This window comes from Dipodascopsis tothii, assembly GCF_038497935.1.
Source record: "Dipodascopsis tothii strain CBS 759.85 unplaced genomic scaffold V1510scaffold_12, whole genome shotgun sequence".
NCBI lineage: Eukaryota > Fungi > Ascomycota > Lipomycetes > Lipomycetales > Lipomycetaceae > Neoaidaea > Neoaidaea tothii.
Window position 1 is genome coordinate 224,700 of NW_027117996.1, and position 22,482 is coordinate 247,181.

A 22,482-nucleotide genomic window follows, 5' to 3' on the forward strand; every position below is an offset into this window, starting at 1 on the left:
GCGGCGGCCGCGTCGGCGGTGCGGTGCGCACGGCTGAGCACCGGCGCGTTACCCGTTACCGGGTTACATTACCCGGCCCAGACGCCGGGCCCGGCTCTGCCCTGCTTCTGCGGCCGCACGACGTCACGCCGGCACCACCGCAATGCCGACGCTCGCCCTCTCGAACTTCAACGTCGTCTGCGCGCTCTTCGGCAGCGTCGTCCTGCTCTATGGCCTCGTCTCCAAGTTCCTCGCCGACTCGCTGTACCTCTCCGAAGTCTGTAAGTGCCCCGCCCGGCCGTTCTGACCCAGTGCCGTCGCTGCTCCTCGGCGTCGCGTTCAAGGCCGCCGGCTGGCTGCGCCCCGAGGAATATGCCGAGGGCTCCGTCGACGTGGTCATGCGCGAGTTCTCGCGGCTGGTGCTCGGCATCCAGCTCGCCCTCGTCGGCGCCCAGCTGCCGGCCCAGTACGCCTGGAAGCACAAGCTCTCGATCAGCATCCTGCTCGGGCCGGTCATGTCCATCATGTGGCTGGCGTCGGCGGGCATCATCCTGGCGTGCATCCCCGGCCTGCGGTTCCTGGACGCGCTGCTGATCGCGGCGTGCGTCACGCCCACGGACCCCGTGCTGTGCAATAGCATCGTCAAGGGCAGCTACGCCGAGAAAAACGTGCCGGAGGAGCTGCGCAACCTGATCACAGCCGAGTCGGGCGCGAATGACGGTGCGTGCGCGCGCGGCCGCGCTGACCACAGGCTTTGGCTACCCGTTTTTGTTCCTGGCCGTCTACATCCTCCGCGACCACGGCACGCAGATCGCCCGCGACTGGATCGTCGAGACCTTGCTGTACGAGATCGCGCTGTCGATCGCGTACGGCATCGTGGCCGCCTACGTGTGCCGCAAGGGCGTGGCCCTGTTCAGGAAAAAGTTGTGCTTTTCTTTCTTTCTGCCCCGACATTTACTGATGTAGTGGCCGGGCGGGCAGCCGCCCGGCCCTTCTAGGAACCTGATGGACCATGACCTCTACCTGTTCTCGATCGTGGCCATGGCGCTGTTTGTGATGGGCACGTGCGGCCTGATCGGCACCGACGACCTTCTGGCGTGCTTCATCGCCGGCAACGCGTTCAACTGGGAGTAAGTCGCAGCCCGGCCCCGGCTGACGTCAGCGACTCGTTCCGGCTCGACAGCGCCGGCGACAGCATGCAGGGCACGCTCGACGTGCTCCTCAACATCGCATTCTTCATGTGGTTCGGCGCCAGCAACCGCTGGCACGTAAGTGCGCGTCGCGGCGCCGCTGACGCCAGGAATACGTAGACTCTGCCTTCTCCGTCTGGCGGTACATCGCCATGGGCGTCGCCATCATGGTCCTCCGCCGTCTGCCGGCTGTGGCGCTGTTCTACCGGACGCTGCCGTCGGTCACGTCCATCCGGGACATGGTCTTTCTGGGGTACTTTGGGCCGATTGGCGTCGGCGCGATATTCTACCTCGAGGTCTCGATCGAGACACTGGCCGGCCTGGAGCAGACGCCGCAGCTGGTGTACGTGCTCGAGGTGATCCGGCCGGTGGTGACGTTCCTGGTGCTGTCGAGCATTGTGACCCACGGGCTGACGATCGGCCTGGCTGAGGTAAGAAGTGCGCGGCGCGGGCTGACGCCAGCTTGGCCTGGTGGCGGCCCAAGGCGTGCGGCGGCGGCCGGCGACGCTGCCGTTGGCGACGACGCTGACGCTCGTCACGGCGCCCTCGGTGCACCTGGGCACGCACAAGGTGCCGGCCGAGGCCGAGGCCGGTTCGAGCTCGATTTTCGTATAGAAATGCATTACGCGCCCACAAACCGGCGGACCTCGTCGTCGAGCGTGGCCGCCAGCGACTCGCGCGTCGGTGCCCAGCCGAGCGCGCGCGCGCGCGTGGCCCGCGACCGCGAGTTGGTGACGAAGAACGAGGGCAGGACGGCGGTGCCGCGGTCCAGGAGCGCGCGGTAGTCGGCCGCGGAGAAGACGGCGGTGCCGTCGGCGGACGTCCGGTCGGCAGCCACGACGCCGTGGCGCACGAGCGGCGCGTCGAGCGCCACCGTCAGCGACCGCCAGGCGTGCTCGCCGGCCGAGGCAAAGTAGTAGCCGTCGGCGTTGTACGCCAGCCGGTGCGGCGCCTCCAGGTAGGTGCGCACCAGCAGCGCGTACAGCGCCGAGAGGTCCTGCACGTGCACGTTGCCCCAGATGCTGCGGTCAGCGCGGCCGCGGCCGTACTTACGCGCGGCCGGAGCCCACGATGGCGTTGCGGCCGAGGGCGGCCACGGCGCCGATCAGCGTTGGCACCTGCTGCGACCGCTGGTTGCCGGGACCGCGGCCACGGCCGTAGACCAGCGGCGGCGCCACCACGAGCGTGCGCACGCCGCCAGGCGCCGTCCGGTGGATGCCGAGGATGGTCTGGCGTCAGCGCGGGCCGGGCGGCCACTTGCCTGGTCAATTGTGCCGTGCGGGCGGCCGGCCGGCCAGGCCGTGATAGCGCGGATATCGGCCACGTCGTCCCACACGCGGCTGCTGGCGCGGTCGTTCTCGGCCGGGTCGACCAGGATGGCCGTGCCGGACGTGTGGATGAGCAGGAGGTCGCGGCCAGCCGGCCAGCCGGCGAGCTCGGCGGCGAGCACGGCGGCGGCGGCGGCGCTGTCGGCGGCGTCGCCGGTGTGCACGACGATGTCGGCGGCCCGGATGGCCGCGCCAAACACCGCACGGTCCTCGTACGTGCCGGCGACGACGGCGATGCCGTCCACGGGCGTGCCGGCCGGCACGACGGCCGCCGGCAGGCCGAGGTCGGCGCGGACGCGGGCGGCCACGGCGTCCGCGTCGCGCACAAAGAGCGTGAGGGCGACCGCGCCGGCGGCCGCCAGCCGGCCGAGCGCGACCAGGACGTCGCCGCCGATGTACCCTGAAGCGCCGGTCAGGAGCAGTTGCTTGGCCATGGGCCGGCAAGGGCGGCGATCGGGGCTTTTACTGCCGGGCGCCGGTGGCGCGGGGCGCCGCACGGCGTGCGGCGCAGCAGTCACGTGTGTGCCCGATAAGGTGCCGGCGCGCCAGCCACGGTGGCGGGCTAGCCGCTGCACGGCGGCTGTCGGTGTCCCTGCAGAGCGCCCGGGAGCCAGGCCAATGGGACGCTGTCAACCAGTCTAGATATGGCGACGCGCGTCTTGGCCATGCCTAAATGGGGATGTCCCAACGCAATGCGGGGAACCGGCCGGCGAACAGCGTGCGTTGTCGCGGCGGGGTGGGCGCCGGCGGGGGGTGCTGGCGGGGTTGCGCCGCGTTGGCGGCGGGCGCGGCGGGCGCAGCGGCAGGTGGCGCGCCGGCGGCCGCGCCCGGCGGCCGCTCGGCTGTGCGCGGCCGCGCCTGGCAGTCACGAGGATCACTATTAAACGAAAGAACGGCCAGGCCATGCAGTAACAATACAAGGAGCGACAGGAGCGAGCGTGGGCGCGCGGGGCGCGGACCAGAAGACCCGATGCAGGAGCGCCGTGCGCTAGGACGAGAACCGCGGGACGGCGCTCCACAGCGTGCGTTTCCAGGTCTCGAGCTCGTGGTGCATGTGCAGAAGCTCCTCGCGGCGGCGGTGGTAGGCGGCGTCGGTGGGCGCGGCGGAGCCGGAGAGCGCGCGCTGCTCCAGGTTGCGGACCTGGATAAACAGCCGCTTGTAGTCGTCGTACTGGGTCTTGAAGCGCTTGGCCAGCGCCCAGAGATCGGTCTCGGAGGGGGCTTCGGCGACGGCGTCGGCCTTGCGCTTGCGCGCGGGCTGGGCCGGCGCGGGGGTGGCTGGTGTGGCCGGCGTGGCTGGCGTAGAGACTGTGGAGGGCGTGGAGCCGGCCGACGGCAGCCGGCGCCGCTCGGCGGCCGGCTTGGGCTTGCGCGGGGGCGCGCGCACGTCGTCGGCGTTGAGCGGCGGGCTGGTGCCAAGCGGCGACGGCTTGCGGGGCGACTTGTCGGTGCTGGAGCTCGACGACGAGCGCGCGCGCTCGAGCGAGACGGCGGGCGCGGGCGCGGGCGCGGGCGCAGGCGCGGGCGCGGGCCGCTTGACCGGCCGCTTGGCCGGCGTGCGGTCGGGCCGGTCGTCGTCGTCGTCGCTGGAGGCGTCCGGCGGCGCCGGCGCGGCCGACGACCCGGCCGCCGGCCGCGGCGCCGCCCGCTTCGGGCGGGCCTCTTTTTTGGCGCCGACCAGGGCCTTTGCGGTCGCATTCGAGCGGCCAGAGCCGATGACCGCGCGCGCCGGCGCCGCGCGCGGGACCGGCACGGCCGCCGGCGCCGGCGCCGGCACCGGCACGGCCGCCGGCGCGGGCGCGGGCGCCGGCGCCGGCCGGTCGTCCAGCCCCAGCGCCGGCACGTCCGGGCTCGGCGGGTCCGCGCGGGCCGGCTCGGCGCGCAGCTTCGGGTCGAGCAGCAGCCGCCAGGCCACGTCGGCCGGCGGCAGGCCCAGGCGCTCGTAGGCCGCGCGCGCGCGGCGCACAACCAGCTCGCGCTCGGCCGGCGTGTAGTGCTTCCAGTCCCACACGCGCAGCTCGCGGTAGGCGCCGTCGGCCAGCACGTAGCCGCCGTCGTCCGGCCGGGCGTAGTCGGCCAGCGCCGCGTGGACCTCGTCCGGCGAGCCCTTGGTCCGGCGCACGACCGCGTCGGCCGTGAGCGGGCCCGACACGGCCAGCAGGTGCAGCGTGCGGTTGACCAGCGACTTGAGGTTGGCGCCCGGCGTGGTCGACACCGGCACCAGCGTCCGGTTCTTGTTGGCCGGCGTCAGCGACGGCGACGCCGGGCCCAGCCGCGGCGACGGCGTCGCCAGCGCGCGCTTGCCGTCGCGCGCCGGCCACGCGCGCGCGGCCGGCCGGTTGGCCTCGCGGTCGCGCAGCGCCGGCGCGCGGCCGTGCTCGACCGTGAGCTTGTGCGAGATCTCACCGAGGCCGGCCAGCGCCCGCGCGCCGGGCGAGCCGTGGTACACGCGCACCGTCGCCGGCTCGCCCACGGCCGTGACCGCGTGGACCGTGCTGCCGATCCGCAGGCCGCAGACGGCCGTGCCGCCGGGCGCACCCGCGCGGGCGCCCGCGACAACGAGCGCCGCGCCAGCGCCGCGCGCCGAAAGCAGCTCCGCGAGGGCGTCCTGCGACAGCTTGACGTGGAAGAGGGGGCCGCGGGCGCGCCCGGGCTTGAGCGTCACCGTGCCGGCCAGCGCCGGGCTGCCGGCGCTGCTGGCGTCCATGGTCGTGGCGATCCCGCCGACGGGTCGTCCGGTCGGCGCCCGTGCAATCCTGGAGGTGTCTGTCACTGCGCCGCGCGGCTGTCGGGCCGCGGCGAAGAGCGAGCGTGGAGCGAGCAAAGGCGGTCGAGGGGCGCCGGGGGCCGTGGAGACCGTGAGGGAGAGTGTGCGAGACGGGAGCGTTAGGCGCTGCGGCGGCTAAGACCTGCAACCGCCCCGACCCTACGCCCCGAGCCCTAGCGGCCGCCGGCCACGCGACGCGGCGGACCGCCGCGGCCACGACGCCGGCGGCGGCAGCTGCCGGCGGCCGCGACGGGCGCGCTGGCCGCGGCGGCGGGCGGGCGCCGGCTCCCCCCGAAAGTTACGTAAGCACTCCCTGTGCGTTATGTCAGCGTCCCCTCCGGCTTAGGTCATCCCCCCCTCCGGCTTACTCACCGCCCCGCGATACCGGCTGCCTCCGCGCCGGCCCCGGCCGGCGCGTCGCGCCCGGCCCCGCCGCCACTGCTAGCCCATTGCCACCCCTCACGTGTTGGCGGACTGGGCGGACGTGGCGTAGCCCCTTGGCCGGCGTCTACGGCGGGCTCGCGGCGGCGCGGCGGCGCGGCGGCGCCGGACTGGGCGGCCGGGCGGCGCGGCGACTGGCTGGGCTGGCCGCGGGCCCCGGCTGGGCTGGCTCTGGCCGGCGCCGGCTGGCACCGGCTGGCACCGGCGGGCGCCGGCGGGCGCTGGCTGGCGCCAGGCGCCCTGCCTGGCGCTGGCCGTGCGCCGCGCTGACGTGTCAGCGGCTAGACCTCTGCCAAGGGCGTGCTGCGCCACGTCCGTGGCTGCGTCCGTGCAGGTGGCGAGGCCGCGGCCCTCCCGAGGCCGGCCTGTCACGCCGGTGGTCGGCTAGCGACCGAGTCGGCTGCGACTCGCCAACGGGCGCCGGCGCCAAGCCGCCGTTGTTTGGTAGCCACAACTCGTATTGCGCTAGCTGCCTAGGGTATGGTGAGACGCGACGCGCCGCGTAGCGTGCATGTGGCGCGCCGCGCGCACGGCCACCGCCGACCACCGCCGCGCCGCAAGGGTGCTGGCGCTCCGCGGGCCGGCGCGGCCGTGGCGGCGTGGCAGGAGTCAGCCGCCGGCAGGGCACGCCGCGCCTCCGACGGGGGCGGCCGCACACGCGCCGGGCGAGGCTCGTCGGGGGTGGCCGCCCACTGGCAGCGGCCGCCGTGCGCGGCCGCCCGCCGCGTGTGCGCCCGACGGGGTCCCGCGAGGCCCATATCCGAGCCTGCAGCGGTCCGTAGCCGTCCCGGGCAGCCGCCAGCCGTCGGCTGCCGCCTGCCGCGCGCGCCCTAAACGGGGCGCCTTGGAGGCCTGGCGCATGTGACCTGGCGGATCCGCCGGAGCGGGTCGGTCAGGCAGGTCACAGCGCAGGTCACGGGTAACAGTTGCATGACGCTCGCGCGTCGTACGTACATCATGAGCCGCTGTGTCTGTGCGCGCACGCGGCTGGCTCGGGACCGCGTGTCTCGGCGCTGCGCCGGTCGGGAACCGGCGTCGGGGCCGTCCACGCCCGTGCGCGGACGGCAGTGTGTGTGTGCCGCCGGACGGCGAGCGCTAGGACGCGATCCAGCGCGCAGAGCGCTTGATGTACTTGCCGAGCAGCAGCAGCAGGTCGGCCAGCACAAACCGGCAAAAGACCGAGCCAAAGATCTCGGCCACGTGCTTGATGCCGATGTCGAGCCGCAGGTGCGCGCGCGCCGGGACGGAGCCCTCGAGCGCGGGCAGCGCGACCAGCAGCCGGTCGAGCACCTGCGCGCGCTCGCACAGCAGCGCGACCGCGCGGAAGTAGGCCGTGAAGGGGCCGGGGTCGTCGCGGCGGGCGGGCGCGGCCAGGAGCGGGCGCGGGTCGGGCGCCTTCTTGAGCTTGATCTTCTTGGACCAGCCCAGCACGCCGGCGGACGGCGGCACGTTCTCGGCCGACACGGCCGAGGCGGACGAGGCGACCGAGCCCTTGCGGCTGGCCGGGAAGTAGCTCTGCGGCCGGGTGTCGGCGGGCGGGGTCCGCAGCGCCTCGGGCGAGAAGCGGGCGAGCGAGGCCGTGCGGCGCGGCGCCGGCGGCGCGTCCACAAACGCCGGGTCGGCGAAGACCGAGGCCTTGCCGACGACGTCCGCGCCGAGCTTGCGCGCGAGCTGGGCCTCGGTGCGGTCGACGACGAGCTCCAGCGCCGTGAAGCGGTCGCAGAACGCGTCCGCGTCGGTCGCCAGCAGCGCCTCGGGCAGGTCGGCCAGCGCGGCGGCGACGGCCTCGACCGCCGCGGTCTTGTCCTCGATCGCGCGCAGCTTGACGCCGCGCAGGGCCAGCACGTCGTGGGGGATGAACAGACGGGGCGACAGGAACCCGCCGCGCGAGTGCGTGAGGATCTGCCGCACGAGCCGCAAGAGCCAGAACGGCCGCGCGGCCGCCGTCTCCGGGCACGGCTCGTACGCGGCCAGCGCCTCGGCCCGGGCCGCCGGCAGCCGGTCGAACGGGTCGTCGTCCGGGCGCGAGAGCCCGAGCGAAGCCAGCGAGTCCGTCGGTGACGGCAGGCCGCTCTCGTGCTGCAGGTTGAGCAGCCGCAGGTTGGACGACGAGTGCGTCGTGCGCGGCCGCTCCGCGTGCAGCACGGCCCGCAGCGGCGACCGCAGGTTCTCGGACGACGCGGACGGCAGGCGCGCGCGCAGCGCCATCTGCGACTTGGACGCGCGCAGCGACGTCGCGGTGGCCGCCAGCGCCGGCGCCGCCGGCGCCAGGCCGGCCGCGAGCCCCGCGTCGCGCGTCGCGCCCGCAAACGTGTAGTTGCGGTTGAGGCCGCCGCGCGGCTCGGCCGCCGGCGGCGCCGGCGGCGCGGCCGACGTCGGGCTCACGGCCTCGAACGGCTCGAACGCGGCCGGCGTCAGCCGCGGCGTGGCCAGGTCGTCATCGCCGCCGGCGGCGTACATGGCCGACGGGACCGAGATCGAGCGGCCGACGGCGGCCAGCCGCGAGAGGCCCGTGTAGTCGTCGTCGGACGCAGCCGTCGACGTCGACGACGACTCGTCGTCGCGCCGCAGCGCGTCGCCGGCGGCCGCGCGCTCGACCTGCTGGATGTCGAGCGCAAACTGCTCGAGCACCTGGTCGCGCGTCAGCTGCCGGAACGCCGGCGGCGGCTCGGCAACGACGGCCCGCGGCGGCGGCCCGTCCGAGCGCACGCGCGCGTGGCGGGCGCGCCGCGCGGCGGCGTCGTCGTCGCCCAGCACGCCTGCGAACGTGTCCTTCAGCGTGGCCGGGTCCAGCGTCAGCGCCTCGAGCCCGCCGGGCAGCGCGCCCGTCTGCAGCTCGTCGATCAGGTCGTCGATGTCGGGGTTGGTGCGCGGCTTGCGCCGCTCCGCCTTGAGCGACATGCGCGCCTGCCGCTGCGCTCGGTACTGGTGCAGGGCCGATACCGGGCTCGCCGTGTCGGACGCGTTGAAGTAGTTGGTCAGGCTGTGGAGGTCGAGTCGCATCGACTGCTTCTTGTGCACTTTTTTGGCGGCCGCATTCCTGGTCGCCGCCAGCCGCTGCAGGGACGACGCCGAGCTGTGGCTAGTCAGCTCCGGCCGCTCGTCCAGCGGCAGCGCGCCCGTTGATCGCGTGGCCAGCGTCGGAAAGAGGCCGGGCGCGGGCGCGAGCGTGGCCGCGGGCGGCGGCACGGCCGGCACGGCCGGCGGGGGCGCGGGCGGCGGCGCGGCCGCGGCCACGGCCGCCGGCGCCCCCGCCGGCGCCGCCGGCAGCTCCGGCAGGCTCTTGTCCACGTTGGCCAGCCGCGAGCCCGGCCGCGAGCCCACGGTCGAGCTCGACGCGGACGGCGCGTGGCCGCGCGCCGCCGCCGCCGCAACCGCCGTCGGCACCACCGTCGGCGTCGGCGGCTGCGACCCCGCCGCCGACGTGTCCCAGATATTGGCCAGCGACGAGCGGCGCAGCGGCAGGCGGTCGTCGCGGTCGCCGTCGCGGCCGGCGCGTCCCTCGCGCTCTCGCTCGTCCTCGCGTCCGTCCCGCCAGTCCTTCAGTCCGCGGCCGACCACGTCGACCATCACGTTCACGCGCGGCGCCGCCGGGTGCTCCGTGTTCAGCTCGGCTATTCGGCCAGCATAGGTGTCGTACTGTCATCAGCAGGCCCCCGCGCGCTCTTACGATCTGTCGCAGCCGGACCTGGTCCTCGGACGTCGTCATCTGGTCAATCACCTGGACGAGCAGGCCGCAGGCTTCCATGTACGCGTCGCGCGCTGCCGTCAGTGTGCCCAGCCGGCCACTCACCGCCCGCGAAGTCCTGGTCGTTGTCCAGTACCACGGCCGCGTTCGCCCGCTATATATCAGCGCCGTCAGGGATGATCGCGCCCGCACAAAAGGGGCCTACCTGGAGCGCATGCAACTGCCGTCAGCTCGCCCGCGCACTCGCCTACCATCATGCTGTACGCCGTCTCCGGCGCGGCGAGCCCGCCGTCCAGCAGCCCGAGCGCGTCTGGCCCGGCCCACCCACGGCTGTCCGGCCGCGCCGGCTCCAACGGTCCGGTCTGTGTGCTCGTGATCGCGCTGTGCCGGTCTCTCCGGCGTCTCACGGCCGCCGGCCGTGCTGTGTGTCTGTCTCGCGGCCTGCACCGGCGCTGTCGTGGATACAGGTCTGCGCAGCTAGCCGCCTCTGCTGCACTACCAAGGGGCCGCGCCGCCGCCGCCGCCCCTGCCGTCTCCTGACGCCTCTGCCCACGCGGACCGCACCGCTACGTTTGCTACGCCGGAGCGGGGCCTGCGGCGGGACCGCAGGCCGACGGGCCGATGGCCGCTGGGGACGGCGGGCGCGGCCGGCTGTAAGCGACCGTGTCTCGGCTGGGTGCGTGGTGCGGCGGGCCGGGGGCCAGGGCCGCTGGGGGGCAGACGCGGCAGTGGACCGGCAGTGGACCGGCAGTGGCCGCGGTGGCGACGCAGTGGCCGCGGTGGCGACGCAGTGGACGCCGCGGCCACGCAGCGGACGGACGGGCGCGGCTGGCGGGCCACTGGCCGCGGCGCCCCGGCCGGCGCCGACCGGTACTGGCCGCCCGCCGTCCGCCGCCCGCCGGCCACTAGCCCGGCACCGGCCACTGCCGGCGCCGGCCCGGCTGCGCCACCTGACTCCGCCACCGCTCACACCACTGCTGCAGCGCGCCACGCGTGGCCGGTGTAACACGGCGTCTGATCGGCGCGTACGCAGAGTCACCTGTGCGACGCTTGCCGGGCTGCCATTGGCCGCTGCACGGCGGCCCAGTGCAGTCTCTAGCGCCCACCGGCGATCGTGTGCCCGCGGCCGCGCGGAGACCCGCCCGACCCGCGGCCAGGGGGATCCGCGAATAAGCTCAGGCACACGGCGACGCAAGGCGCGCGTTGGGACCGACGCGGATGAGACAATGACGCAGGCCCAGCGGCGGTGCGTCATGCAGCCTGAAACAGCGGCCGCGCCAAAAAGCAGTCACACCGGCGCAGCCCCTCGCGTCGGCAGCATTCCGCTCCGCGGCACGGTGCGGCGCAGCGGGTAACAGGTAACGGCTGCGCCACGGCTGCCGACGCCTGCCGGGGCCCGCCGCGGAGCGTCCGGCGACGGCGGGCGCGCGCGCGCGCGCGCGGACGGCGGCGCGCGCGCGGTCGCGCACCGACCGGCCGCCCGGCCGCCGCCGGCCGCCTCGCCGCCCCGCCGCGCGGCGCCGTCGCCCGCCAGCCCGTACTAATGACCCGTGCATGCGCCAGTGGACCATGCGTAAAATGTCGCTGCGCTAGGCGCCGCGCGCAGTGGGGTCGCCGCTTCCGTCTAGTGGACGAACACCAGCTGAGACGCCAAGCGCGCGAACACTCCACTGCGCTAGTGGCCGCGTCGTTCACAGTTTTACTCTATCAGACACAGCGTCGTCCAGGCCGCCGGCAGGCGCCGGGTATGTGATGTATGGTACAGGCCATTATACAGATCCAAAAGACTAGGGCTCGGACTTGGCCACGAGCGTGTTGAGCTCGGCAATCGTCTCGGCGACGTGGTCCATGTCGCAGGCCACGCCGACCTCGAGGCCCGTGACGCCCGGCCGCGACGCGTTCCACAGCTCGGCGCACTGCGGCGCCGGGCGGAAGCCGGGCATCTTGGCGGCCGCGTCGGCGATGTAGACCACCACGCGGCCGTTCTTGCGCTTGAGCCCGGCGTCGAAGCAGTGCCGCCGCGCGTGGTAGACCAGCCGGTAGTTGACCACCGAGTGCGCCAGCGTGTAGACGTCGGCGCGGTCGAGGGCGTGCGCGGCCTGCAGCAGCGGCAGCGTCAGCTGGAGCATGGTCACCATGTAGTGGAAGCCCTCGACGTTGAGAATGTCCTGCAGAAAATGCTGGATGAGCCGGTGCGGGTTGGCCGCGTCGAGCTCGAGCCGCATGGCGTCGCCGGCGAGCGTGACGGCCGCGCGCAGCGCCGGCCGGCCGTAGCCGAAGGCGACGCGCGTGAGCGAGACGGCGTCGATGGCGAGCGCGAACGAGCCGAGGATGTCGATGAAGGCGGCGACGCGCTCGATGCGGTCGATGCGCTCGATGGCGACGTCGAGCACGTCCGCGGCGAGGTCGAGGCGCAGCGCAAAGAGGCCGGTGCGCGGGTTGAGCGCGACGCCGGGCACGTCGGACGCGATCGCGCGCCAGGCCAGCGGCCGGCGCACGCGGCCGAGCAGCACGACGGCCGGCGCGACACCGGCCGCGGCCGGCTCGAAGCGCATGTGCACGGCGGAGCAGGTCCAGCGCGTGCGGGTGAGCGACGTCGAGTCGAAGATGAGCCGCGGGATGTCGCCGTCGGCGGCGTACTTGTAGCGGATGCCGCGCGCGTGCAGGCCCTGCGTGATGGCGTGGAAGGCGATGCGCGCGGCGGCAAGCGTGTCGAGCCGCTCGAGCAGCGGCGGCGTGCACTCGCCGGCCGGGCCGAAGAGCTTGACGGACTCGAACCAGGCGATGGTCCAGCCGACGTCGCCGGAGGCCAGCTCGGCCAGCCACCAGCGCGCGCCGGCGTCGCCGAAGGTGACGACGACGAACCAGCCGGCCGGCCAGGCGTCGCGGCGCAGCGTGCTGATCTGGCGCACGCCGGCGCCGAGCTTCTGGCGCACGTCGTCGACCTTGATGTTGGTGATCCGGAACGTGTTCCAGCCGCAGCCGGCGGCGACGGCCTCGAGCTCCTGCTGCATCGACAGGTGGCGCAGCGAGACCAGGACCGTGGCCGCGGTCTGGGCCACGTCGCGCTGGCTGTTGAGCGACCGCTCGGCGTAGCGCACGAGGTCGCTCGTCGTCTCGAACACGGCGCGGCCGGTCAGCGGCTCGATCGTCAGGTACGTGACCTTGGTCGGCGCGAGCTCGACGCGCAGCTTCATGTCGTGCACCTGCGGCGTGATGAGGTGCGGCACCTGCGCGTACGCCGGCGAGGCCACAAAGTGCTTGTAGACCAGCGCCAGCAGGTACTGGCGGTGCAGCGTCACGACCTTGGACAGGATGCGCTCGGCCGAGATCTCGGTCTGGTCGAGCGCAAACAGGAACGGCCGCGCGCGGCCCTCGGGCGTCCAGCGCACGCCGAGCGTCTTGGCGCGCAGGAGCCCGATCTCAAACGCGTTGCGGCCGCCGGGCCGGCCGAGCCAGTACTGGACCGAGATCAGCTGGCTGTCGGGCACGAACGCGATCTTGACGATGTCCGCCCAGACGCCCTTGGTCAGCGCCTGCGCCTGCCGGTGGATCAGCAGCAGCTTGTAGGAGAGCGTGAAGTTGTGGAGAAAGTCGTAGAGGCCGGCGAGGCCCTTGGTCGCCAGGAACTCGTCCGCCACGCGCTCGACCTCGCTGCGGATGCCGCTGCCGAGCGCGCCCGCGGCCGCGAACAGGAACCGGAAGTCGATCAGGAAGAAGCGCGCGCCGGGGTCGTCGTCGGCGATGCCCACGTCGACCTCGAACTCGTCGCGCACGACAAACGTCACGCGCCCGTTGCCGATCGAGAACCGGCGGAACGGCGGCGGGATGTTTTCGTACAGCGCCAGCCGGATCGACAGCAGCACGTTGAGGTCGTGCAGCACCCCCAGCACCCGCCGCGCCGTCAGCGCCGGCGGCGGCACAAAGTTGAACTGCCGTCAGCGCGCCCGCGCACCCACCTACCGTCGACAGCCGCGGCTGCCCGCGCGTGAACACCTCGAGCGCGGTGCCGATGTCCGGGTTCGGCAGCCGCGCGCTGCTCAGGCCGTGCTTGACGCTCTGCAGCGCCCAGATCACGTTCACGAAGCAGTTCTTCTGGCCGCCCAGCCACGACACCACGTCGATCACGCGCGAGACCTCGCTCGCGCTGCGCGCCCACTGTGTCAGCACCAGCAGCTTGATGAACTGCTGCCGCGTGTGCACCAGGAAGCCCAGGAACTTGCGCTTGCGCGTGCTGTCGTTCGCCGCCGGAAACGTCTCGAGGATGTTGACCAGCTCGGCGTACGTGTGCTCGACCGTGCGCGCGACCACGTACGCCAGCGGCAGGAAGTTGTCCGAGATGTGCGCGATCGCCGGCACGGCGCCGGCGCCGCCGGCCGCCTTGGTGAGGCCGCCCGCCGCGCCCGCCGCGCCCGTCTCGTCCGTCGCGCTCATCGCGCTGCGCGCGCCGCGCAGTGCCCGCGCCGATCCGCGTCCGCGCCGCCCTCAGCCGCCGGTCCGCGCGCGTCGCGCCTGCGCCCGTCGCGCTGCGTGCCGCTCGTGTGGTCGTCGCCGACCGTGCCCGTCGCCGTGTGCGGGCCAATCACTGTGTCTGCGTCCGGGCGTGCGCGCACTGCTCCTGCTGCATCTCAATCAGCCCCGTCCGGTGCGTCTGCGGCCGCCGCCGCCCGCGGAGGCGCCCTGCTCACCGTGCGCGTCTGTCTGGGTCGTCACCGCTTTTCGCCGTGGTTCCTTTCCTTGACCGCGAATTTTTCCTCACATCACCAGCTTTTTCTGCGGCCGTCTTCCCGCCCGCTCTTTTTCCAACCAGGGCCCCCGAACCGTTCCCACCCCCGGCTTCCCCGCGGTCGCAGCGACCGCAGAGCCCGCAGAGGACCGCAGACGGCGCGGACGAGCGCGCAGCGCAGGCGGAGAGGGCGCACACGCAAAAGCCGGGTAAGTGCGGCGCATCCGCCGCGCGGCGGCGCGCTTGCGGCGCAGCCGTCGCGCCGCGCGGCACCTGTGCGCGCTGACGCCGCAGAATGGAGCTCACGGCAGAGCAGCAGATCGAGCAGCTCAACCAGGCGCGCCAGCTGATCGAGCAGGATGCGTCGTTCTATCCGCAGATCATGCGCGGCATCCTGCCGATCGCGCAGAAGCCCGAGCTGGCGCTGCGCGCGTGGTGCGCGCGGTTCCTGGCCGACGGCTTTGCGTCGCCGGCCATCGGCGACAGCGAGAAAACGGCGCTGGCGGTGGAGTGCCTGGACACGGTGGCCGCGCTGCTGCAGACCGACGACGGGCGGCTGCGGGCGAGCCTGATCCAGTGCGCGGCCTCGGTGTACGCGCTGGTGTTCCGCCACGCGTGCGGCGACGCCGGCGCGCGGGACGCGTGGGACCGCCTGGCGACGATCAAGACGTTTGTGCTGAGCCTGTGGGACAGCGGGCCGGCGGGCGTGCGGCTGTGCGTGATCAAGTTCGCGCAGTGCGTAGTGGCGGCGCAGACGGCGGGGTCGAAGGACCCGCGGCTGGTCGACGACGCGGACGTGTCGATCGCGACCGTGCCGCCGGGCCACGCCTTCCTGCGCCGGACCGAGCTGGAGGCCGAGGCCCACGGCCTGCTGGACCGCCTGCTGGCCGTGTTCTACGACGAGACCATGTAAGTGCGGCGCGGGCGCGGCTGACGGCAGCAACGAGTCGCGCATTTCGGCGACGCTCTACGCGGTGGGCGCGCTGGCCAAGACGCGGGCGTCCATCGCCGCGCGCATCCTCAACACGATCCTGGCGTTCAACCCGCTGGCGGCGCGCTTTGACGTGGCGCGGCCGGCGCGGGCGCGCCTGGACCTGCGCTTTGTCGACAAGAACCTGCGCATCGTCCTGGCGAGCCTGGCGCGGCTGCCGGCGGCGGCGCCGCTGCGCGGACGCATCCAGTACTATCTGGCGCAGCTGGCGCAGCTCAAGCCCGCGCAGGTCGACGACCTGCTCAAGCGGCGGGCGACCGAGGCCGCCGACGGCGACGCCAAGCGCCAGCGCCTGGACGTGCCGCCCGAGGCGCCGCCGCCGGCGATGGCCGCGGTCCTGGCCGCGCCGCCGACGGTGGCGGCCGACGCGTCGGGCGCGGTGCCGTACGCGCGGCTGTTCTCGCTGCTGGCCGGCTCGCCGCTGGCGAGCTTCGACGCCACGCAGCTGCCGGCCCACCTGGCGACCGAGATCGCCATCGCGGGGCTGGCCGCGGTCGACCTGCCGTCGCTGCAGGCGGCCTCGGCGATCGTGCACGCGCGCCTGGCCGCGCTCTTCGGGTCCGGGCCGGTGCTGACGGCGCCGCCCGCCGACGACGACGACGACGACTACGACCCCGCCGACACGGTCTCGTTCGCGCCCGACGCGCCGGCCGTGGCCGCCGTGGCCGCCGCGGCCGCGGCCGCCACCACCGAGCTCAAGGCCGAGGACGACGACCCGCTCGCGCTCGACGCCCCGGTCGACGACGACGACGTCGACGCCGTCCCGCTCACCGCGGCCAAGACCCTCACGCCCGCCGAGCGCCTGGCCGTCTTCCAGCAGATGATCGAGCGCATCTTCCAGTCCAACGACGCGTTCCAGAACGTCTGGAAGTTCGCCGCCAACCAGAAGGCCGCCAAGACCAACATGAGCAAGCTCGGCATCAACAACGACACCTGGGTCGTCCTCCTCAGCCGCGTCTCGACGCGCGGCACCGACGCCGGCGCCGACGACCTGCAGGACAAGATGGCCGCCCACGTCCGCGACCGGCTGTTTGCCTACATCATGGCCAGCTTCCGCGAGCGCATCGACATCGCCGTCATCTGGCTCAACGAGGAGTGGTACAACTACCGGCTGCACGTGCGCACGCACCCGGACGACCGGCTCGAGGACTCGCAGTACGCGGTCTGGGCGTCGCGCATGCTCGACAGCGTGATCCCCTTCCTCGACGCCAAGGACCGCATCTTCATCCGGTTCCTGTCCGACCTGCCCGAGCTCACCGCGGCCATGATCCAGAAGCTCAAGACGCTGTGCCTGGACCCGGACCGCGCCAAGCTGGGGTTCCTGGCGCTGCAGTATCTGATCATGCTGCGGCCGCCGGCCAAGGAGTTTTGCCTGGACCTCATCCAGTTCCTGTATGAGAACCACCCCGACACGCGGGCGTCGTGCGAGCGCATCCTGCAGAAGCACCGGGCGGCCGTGGTGCGCGCGGCGGACGCGTAGCGCGTGCGGCTGTATAGTGAATAAAAGTCCTTTAGCACGTTGCGCCGCACGGCGTGCGGCTCGCGGCCGGCGCCGCTGGTCCGGCCGGGCGCCGGCCGTGGCCGCACGACGCGCGGCTCTCCGGGCGCGCGCCGCACGACGCGCGGCTCTCCGGGCGCGCGCCGCACGACGCGCGGCTCAGCTGCGCCGCACGGCGTGCGGCTCTCCGGGCGCGCGCCGCACGCCGTGCGGCTCATCTGCGCCGCAGCCACGCGCCCGGCCGCACCCGCGCGGGTGCCACGCGCCCGGCGCGGTCTGTGCGGAGCCAAGACCCGGGTCGGCGGGTACTATCAACAAACACCAACACACCCCTGCCGCTCAGCTGCTTGAAACACTGCGCCACGGGGCACCCACGCAACCGCCGCGCGTCAGCCCCTGGCTAGGCTGGCGCCGCCCGTACCCGCCGGCGCCTAGCCCTAACCCGGCAAGCCGGATCCGTGCGCTAGCCCGACCCGGGTCGGCCCTCTGCCGCCCCGGCGCGCCCGCGGCCCGGCGTCAGCGGCGGTGTAGTGTGGGCGGGTCGGGTCGGGTCGGGGGGCGGCGCAGTGCGGCGCCTGCGCGGCGCAGTGCGGCGTGCGTGCGCGCGCCGCCGCGCTTTGGGCGTGTTTGGTCGCCAGACTTTTTCCGCGACCCCCGTTTCCACAACCAAGCGCAGGCCGCAGGCAAGCGCAGCAATTGGCACCACACCCCGCCCGCATCCGACCCAGCAGACCAAGGACACCGGCAGCAGGCGCCACGATGATGGCGGCCGCGACGAGCTCGTTCGCGGGCAGCTTCTGGACCAAGGACTACGTGAGCGGTACGCAGATCCGCGGCGGCGCTGACAGCAGGCATCAACAAGCTGCAGGCCAAGCTGCAGCAGGTAGGCGGCAGCGTGGGCGCGCTGACGGCAGGGCTGCGTCGAGAACAACGAGCTGGTGGCGCTGATCAAGGCGCGCGCGGACGCGGAGGAGCAGTACGCCGCGCGGCTGCAGGAGACCGGGTTCGACTGCGCGCCCAAGCCGCAGGGCTTTGGGCGGGACGAGGGCGCGTCGCTGCGCAAGGCGTACGACGGGATCGTGGGCAAGATCGCAGACGTGAGTGGCGGCGCGGGCGTGCTGACGGCAGGGCGGGCGGGCGCACGCGAAGATCGCGCTCAACATCCGGCAGATGGCGCTGTACCCGTTCTCGCGGTGGGCGGGCGAGCACGAGCGGCGGGTGGCGCAGTCGCACGACGGCGTGCTGCGGCAGGCGCGCGCGGCCGAGAAGCTGCGGAGCGAGGTGATCAAGCTGCGGTCGGCGTACTGCAACAAGTGCCGGCTGCTGGACAACCTCAACGAGGAGGAGGGCCTGGCGTTCCCGGAGCAGCCGGCGGCAAAGCCGACGGGCGCGGAGCGCGCGCTGAACCTGCTGCGGTCGGCGTCGAGCGACGCGGACGACGCCGACGAGGCCGTCGAGCTGGGCGACGTCGAGTACGCGCCGGCGGCGCTGGCCCAGCTGCTGCGGCAGATGGCGGACGACATCCCGCAGGCAGACCTGCGGGTGCCGATCCTGGGCGTGTACCACAACGTCTCGGCCGGCGACGCGATCGTGCAGTGGCTGCTGCTGAGCCGGACGGCGCGGTCGCTGGCGCAGGCCGAGCAGGTCGGCCAGGACCTGGTCGACGCGGGCTTCCTGCGCCTGATCGGCTCCGTCGGCAGCACGTTCGCCAACTCGTCCGTGCTCAAGTACCAGTGGCAGAAGAAGGCGCTGGCGCTGGCGGGCCGGCTGCGGCCGGAGCCGGCGCGGGACGGCGGGCGCATGACCGAGGTCCTGGGCACGCTCGTCAGCTCGATGAACTCGTCGCGGCCGGACGAGCCCGCGCGCGACCGGCTGCAGCGCGAGGTCGCCGAGGCCAACGACCGCTACAAGTCGGCCGTGCGGCGGCTGGACGACGCCCGCTGCGTGCTGGAGCAGCTCGTCGTCGACCACCTGCAGGCCATGGAGCACGCCGAGGCCGAGCGCCTGCAGCAGACCAAGAGCGTCCTCCTCGTGTTCTCGGCCGCGATCTCGAACGTGCTGCCGAGCCTGCAGGCGACCATCGACGGCATGCTGCTCTACCACGAGACCATCCAGCCGGCGCGCGACCTGCGCTACATCCTCGAGAACTACCGCACGGGCGCGTTCGTGCCCCAGACCGAGGTCTACGAGAGCTACTTCATGTCCAACGAGGAGCAGACGTTCGGCGTCAGCCTCGAGCTGCGCGCCCGCGAGGACCACAAGCGCGTGCCCAACATCGTGACCACGGTGCTGAGCTACATGGACGGCAAGTACCCCGAGATGGACGGCGACACCGTCCGGCAGGAGGTGTGGCTGCAGGACGTGGGCCTGCGCCGCGTGCACGACCTGCGCCGCCTGGTCAACACCGGCCGGCCGTTCTCGCCCAAGGTGCTGGACAACTACGAGCTGCCGGTCGTGACCGGCCTGTTCAAGCTGTACCTGCTCGAGCTGCGCGAGTCCGTGGTAGACCCGAAGGTCTACGAGATCCTCAAGGCGTACTACGCGTCGCGGGGCCCGGCGGGCCCGCGCGACGGCCCGGCCGAGGCCGTGGTGCACCCGCTGGCCAACATCCTCGGCCAGCTGCCGATCTGCAACATCGCCACGCTGGACGCGATCTGCTCGCACTTCACGCGGCTGCTGTGGCTGACGTCCGCCCCGGACGCGTTCAAGGGCCGGCTGGCCCAGGAGCTCGCGCGACGTAAGTACGGCGCCCGCACCGCTGACCCCAGTCGTTCTGCGGCCGCGCGTCGAGAACGTGATGACCATGGAGGACCGCCACGGCGCGCGGCTTGTGCTCGACCTGCTCGAGTTCAAGGACGAGATCTTCTCGACGCTCAAGTCGGCCGGATTCCACACTGGTAGACCCCGGGCCGTTTCGACGGATGAGAGCAACCGCAGAGTTAACATGGAAGAGCGGCAGCGGGCGATGGTCAAGGCGCGCAACGCGTCGCCGTCCGAGGGCTTTGTGCCGACGCACGCGCACCGGGCGTCGACGTCGTCGGTGCCGATCCCGCTGGTGCTGACGCCGGCGCGGCTGCGCGTGGCGCCGGGCGCGGCCGGGCTGGCGCGCAAGACGCCGACGCCGCCGGCCGAGGCCGAGCCGGCCGCGGCGGCCGCGCCCGCCGCGCCCGCTACGCCGGCGCCCGAGCCGGCCGCCCCGGCCACCGAGCCCGAGCCCGAGCACGAGGCCGACACGTCCGTCGACACGTCGGCCGCCGCCAGCGACTACTCGGCCGCCACGGACGCCACGCCCGCCACGGCCGCGCCCTCGCCGCCCGCCGACGACTCGGACGAGGCCGACTTCATCGACGAGTACGTCACCAAGCGCTCGGCCGGCTCGCGCTACGGATCGCCGCACAAGGCCCGGCGCCGCGACGACGTCGCGGCCGCCGCCCGCCGGCTCGAGGGCGTCGCCCTCGTGGACACACCGATCGACAACTGATCTTTTGAATATCAACACTTTTTGGATCACCAGCCGCGGCCGGCCATGCGCTCGGACTTGGCCAGGCTCTCGACGGTGCGGCCGACCATGGCCGGGCCGAGGTCGGTCGAGACCTCGGCCAGCACGGCCGGGTCGTTGTAGTGGGTCACGGCCTGGACGATCGCGCGCGCGCGCTTCTCGGGGTTGGCGCCCAGGAAGATGCCCGAGCCCACAAAGACGCCGTCGCAGCCGAGCTGCATGCACAGCGCGGCGTCGGCGGGCGTGGCCACGCCGCCGCTGGGGTCAGCTCGCTCGCGCGCCCACTTACGCAGCAAAGTTGACGACGTTGAGCCGGCCCTTCTTGGCCGTCTCCTTGAGCAGGTGGTACGACACGCCCAGCTCCTTGGCATACACGTAGAGCTCCTCGTCGGCCAGCCCGGCGGCCTTGCGGATCTCCTGGTTGATCGTGCGGATGTGCTTGACGGCCTCGGTCACGTCGCCGGTGCCAGCCTCGCCCTTGGTGCGGACTGCGTCAGCGCGCCCGCCGGCTACGTACTCATCGCCGCGCCCTCGGAAATGCGCCGCAGGGCCTCGCCCAGATTGCGCGCGCCGCACACGAACGGCACCTTGAAGTTGTGCTTGGTGATGTGGTACACCTGGTCGGCCGGCGTCAGCACCTCGGACTCGTCGATGTAGTCCACGCCGAGGGCCTCGATGATCTGCGCCTCGACAAAGTGCCCGATGCGCACCTTGGCCATGACCGGGATCGACACCGCGTCGATGATCTCCTTGATCATCTTGGGGTCGCTCATCCGCGCGACGCCGCCCTCGGCGCGGATGTCTGCCGGCACGCGCTCGAGCGCCATCACGGCGCACGCGCCGGCCTTCTCGGCGATCACCGCCTGCTCGGCGTTGACGACGCTGGCGTTAGCCACCTCCGGCTGTCACATACTCCATGATCACGCCGCCCTTGAGCATCTGCGCGAGCCCGGACTTGAGCGTGAACGACGAGCTAGCCGTGGACACGGCCGCGACGTCGACCGGCGGCCGCGGCGTGACGTTGCCGGTGGATCTGGGGGGAATGCTGTCGGACATGGTGATGATGTAGCTCTGGGCTGGGCGGACAAGTGCGAGCCCCGGCGGTTTTATGTGTCGGCCGGCCGTGGATGAGTAACTCCCCGCCGAAACCGCCCACGCACGGCCCCTGGCGCCGGCCGCCGCCCGCTTGGCCACTTGGCCGCCTGCGCCTCCGGCCGCCCGAGCCGTATACAGCCGTGCGCGCTGTCGCCATCCGACCCGAACTTACGTCTGCGTGCTGTGCGCCAACCGAATGGTGGCTGATGTCGTCTAGTCCGTAGGCCCGCTCCGGCTAGCTCGGCTGTGCGCGCTAAGCGCCTTGGGTTACGGCACCGGTCTCTCGGCGCCAGCCGCCCGCATCCGCGGCCATTCGGCTAGCCGCCGGCAGCCCATTTTGAGTCATATTCGCAGCTAGTAACTATGGCGTCTTGCAGCCGCGGTCCCCCCGGGCCGCGTCTTGGCCTGCATGACCAAACTGTGCCGGAACTGCCGTCAGCTGTCGCCGCGGCTCGCGTGCGGCTTGCGCCGCGCGGGGTGCGGCTCGCTCGCCCTGCCTGCAGCCGCGCCCTCGCGCGAGACGCCGCCGGCGCGGGTTTGCGATCTGCGTGCGCGATCTGCTGCGCTACGCCGCTCCGCCGCGTTGCGCCCTGCGGGGCAACTCGGCTGCAGGAATTCGTCAGTCAGAGCGCTGTTCAAGGAGCCAGAGCACTCTTTTGAGGAGTCAGAGCACTCTTTGAGCTGTCTGAGCCCTCTCTGAGAGTCATCCACTGCCCCCCAGCAAGCAGCGTGGAGCTCTGGACGCGACTGTGGGGCACGTCCTGGTCGGCATGATCTGAGTCACGCTGCGTGGTGGATGCTCTTAGTCACTGTCAGATCAGCCTGGACCGCCGTCGAAGCTCGTAGAACAGTATGGCTAGCGGCGGTGGACTGGAGAGCCGCACGATGTGCGGCGGGCTGGAGAGCCGCATGGCGTGCGGCTCAGCTGCCGTGGCCACCCTGACGGAGTCGCCGCCGGAGGCTCGCGCCTGACGTGCCTCCGGCGGCGACTCCGTCGGGGGTGCGCCCTGCGGGCGGCAGACCGGCGGGCGGCAGACCGAATCTGAGCCGCACAGCGTGCGGCTGGCGCTGCTTCAGCCGCATGTCATGCGGCTCAGCTGCCCGTAGGGCACCACCCTCGACGGAGTCGCCGCCGGAGGCACGTCATGGGCTCCGCCGCCCGCAGGGCTCACCCTCGACGGAGTCGCCGCCGGAGGCTCGCGCCTTGACGTGCCTCCGGCGGCGGCGCCGGGGGGGGGGGGGGGGGGCGGCGGGGCCGGGGCGGGCGGGGGGGGGCCGCG

The 22,482-nt window shown here is 73.1% G+C and overlaps 8 protein-coding genes across 8 annotated transcripts; 3 read left to right on the forward strand and 5 right to left on the reverse strand.

Moving 5' to 3' along the window:
* Positions 1-142: 142 nt before the first annotated feature.
* On the forward strand, positions 143-1,866 carry V1510DRAFT_415861 (Cation/H+ exchanger; the record flags this gene model as incomplete). Its single annotated transcript, XM_066933670.1, has 7 exons — positions 143-260; positions 292-699; positions 731-902; positions 978-1,109; positions 1,142-1,247; positions 1,280-1,600; positions 1,632-1,866. The coding sequence occupies 7 exons, from the start codon at positions 143-145 to the stop codon at positions 1,782-1,784; spliced, it is 1,410 nt and encodes a 469-aa protein (XP_066789385.1). The 3' UTR covers positions 1,785-1,866.
* Positions 1,792-2,931, reverse strand: V1510DRAFT_402730 (uncharacterized protein; the record flags this gene model as incomplete). Its single annotated transcript, XM_066932119.1, has 3 exons — positions 1,792-2,191; positions 2,223-2,398; positions 2,431-2,931. 3 exons carry the CDS (start codon positions 2,929-2,931, stop codon positions 1,792-1,794), a joined length of 1,077 nt encoding a protein of 358 aa, XP_066789386.1.
* A 431-nt stretch (positions 2,932-3,362) lies between these two features.
* V1510DRAFT_429852 (uncharacterized protein) lies at positions 3,363-5,437 on the reverse strand. The gene has a single exon (XM_066935338.1). It carries the CDS (start codon positions 5,202-5,204, stop codon positions 3,486-3,488), a length of 1,719 nt encoding a protein of 572 aa, XP_066789387.1. The 5' UTR covers positions 5,205-5,437; the 3' UTR covers positions 3,363-3,485.
* Positions 5,438-6,435: 998 nt separating this feature from the next.
* Positions 6,436-8,606, reverse strand: V1510DRAFT_434179 (uncharacterized protein; the record flags this gene model as incomplete). The annotated part of the gene is made up of 1 exon (XM_066935530.1): positions 6,436-8,606. One exon carries the CDS (start codon positions 8,604-8,606, stop codon positions 6,801-6,803), a length of 1,806 nt encoding a protein of 601 aa, XP_066789388.1. The 3' UTR covers positions 6,436-6,800.
* Positions 8,607-10,891: 2,285 nt separating this feature from the next.
* V1510DRAFT_448115 (mediator complex subunit MED14-domain-containing protein) lies at positions 10,892-13,901 on the reverse strand. The gene is made up of 2 exons (XM_066935767.1): positions 13,357-13,901; positions 10,892-13,325 (listed from the first exon to the last, which is right to left on the reverse strand). The coding sequence occupies exons 1-2, from the start codon at positions 13,825-13,827 to the stop codon at positions 11,181-11,183; spliced, it is 2,616 nt and encodes an 871-aa protein (XP_066789389.1). The 5' UTR covers positions 13,828-13,901; the 3' UTR covers positions 10,892-11,180.
* Positions 13,902-14,136: 235 nt separating this feature from the next.
* V1510DRAFT_377327 (uncharacterized protein) lies at positions 14,137-16,632 on the forward strand. The gene is made up of 3 exons (XM_066931580.1): positions 14,137-14,328; positions 14,414-15,028; positions 15,060-16,632. Exons 2-3 carry the CDS (start codon positions 14,415-14,417, stop codon positions 16,588-16,590), a joined length of 2,145 nt encoding a protein of 714 aa, XP_066789390.1. The 5' UTR covers positions 14,137-14,328; position 14,414; the 3' UTR covers positions 16,591-16,632.
* A 637-nt stretch (positions 16,633-17,269) lies between these two features.
* Positions 17,270-20,115, forward strand: V1510DRAFT_393521 (uncharacterized protein). Its single transcript, XM_066931824.1, has 6 exons — positions 17,270-17,428; positions 17,460-17,491; positions 17,523-17,705; positions 17,737-19,345; positions 19,377-19,505; positions 19,560-20,115. Exons 1-6 carry the CDS (start codon positions 17,368-17,370, stop codon positions 20,087-20,089), a joined length of 2,544 nt encoding a protein of 847 aa, XP_066789391.1. The 5' UTR covers positions 17,270-17,367; the 3' UTR covers positions 20,090-20,115.
* V1510DRAFT_117855 (SOR/SNZ family-domain-containing protein) lies at positions 19,835-21,364 on the reverse strand. Its single transcript, XM_066930247.1, has 4 exons — positions 21,021-21,364; positions 20,625-20,989; positions 20,397-20,595; positions 19,835-20,365 (listed from the first exon to the last, which is right to left on the reverse strand). The coding sequence occupies exons 1-4, from the start codon at positions 21,161-21,163 to the stop codon at positions 20,116-20,118; spliced, it is 957 nt and encodes a 318-aa protein (XP_066789392.1). The 5' UTR covers positions 21,164-21,364; the 3' UTR covers positions 19,835-20,115.
* Between the last annotated feature and the right edge of the window lie 1,118 nt (positions 21,365-22,482).

What these genes read in the sequence shown, in the direction of transcription:
- V1510DRAFT_429852 (XM_066935338.1), bottom strand. Translation starts at nt 5,204, where the DNA reads ATGGACGCCAGCAGCGCCGGCAGCCCGGCGCTGGCCGGCACGGTGACG.
- V1510DRAFT_448115 (XM_066935767.1), bottom strand. Translation starts at nt 13,827, where the DNA reads ATGAGCGCGACGGACGAGACGGGCGCGGCGGGCGCGGCGGGCGGCCTC. An exon ending in GGCAGCCGCGGCTGTCGACG is followed by an intron (nt 13,326 to 13,356) that starts GTAGGTGGGTGC and finishes CGCTGACGGCAG; the next exon opens with TTCAACTTTGTGCCGCCGCC.
- V1510DRAFT_377327 (XM_066931580.1), top strand. Translation starts at nt 14,415, where the DNA reads ATGGAGCTCACGGCAGAGCAGCAGATCGAGCAGCTCAACCAGGCGCGC. An exon ending in GTGTTCTACGACGAGACCAT is followed by an intron (nt 15,029 to 15,059) that starts GTAAGTGCGGCG and finishes GGCTGACGGCAG; the next exon opens with CAACGAGTCGCGCATTTCGG.
- V1510DRAFT_393521 (XM_066931824.1), top strand. Translation starts at nt 17,368, where the DNA reads ATGATGGCGGCCGCGACGAGCTCGTTCGCGGGCAGCTTCTGGACCAAG. An exon ending in TGCAGGCCAAGCTGCAGCAG is followed by an intron (nt 17,492 to 17,522) that starts GTAGGCGGCAGC and finishes CGCTGACGGCAG; the next exon opens with GGCTGCGTCGAGAACAACGA. An exon ending in GTCGGCCGGATTCCACACTG is followed by an intron (nt 19,506 to 19,559) that starts GTAGACCCCGGG and finishes TTAACATGGAAG; the next exon opens with AGCGGCAGCGGGCGATGGTC.
- V1510DRAFT_117855 (XM_066930247.1), bottom strand. Translation starts at nt 21,163, where the DNA reads ATGTCCGACAGCATTCCCCCCAGATCCACCGGCAACGTCACGCCGCGG. An exon ending in TTCCGAGGGCGCGGCGATGA is followed by an intron (nt 20,596 to 20,624) that starts GTACGTAGCCGG and finishes GCGCTGACGCAG; the next exon opens with TCCGCACCAAGGGCGAGGCT. An exon ending in AACGTCGTCAACTTTGCTGC is followed by an intron (nt 20,366 to 20,396) that starts GTAAGTGGGCGC and finishes AGCTGACCCCAG; the next exon opens with CGGCGGCGTGGCCACGCCCG.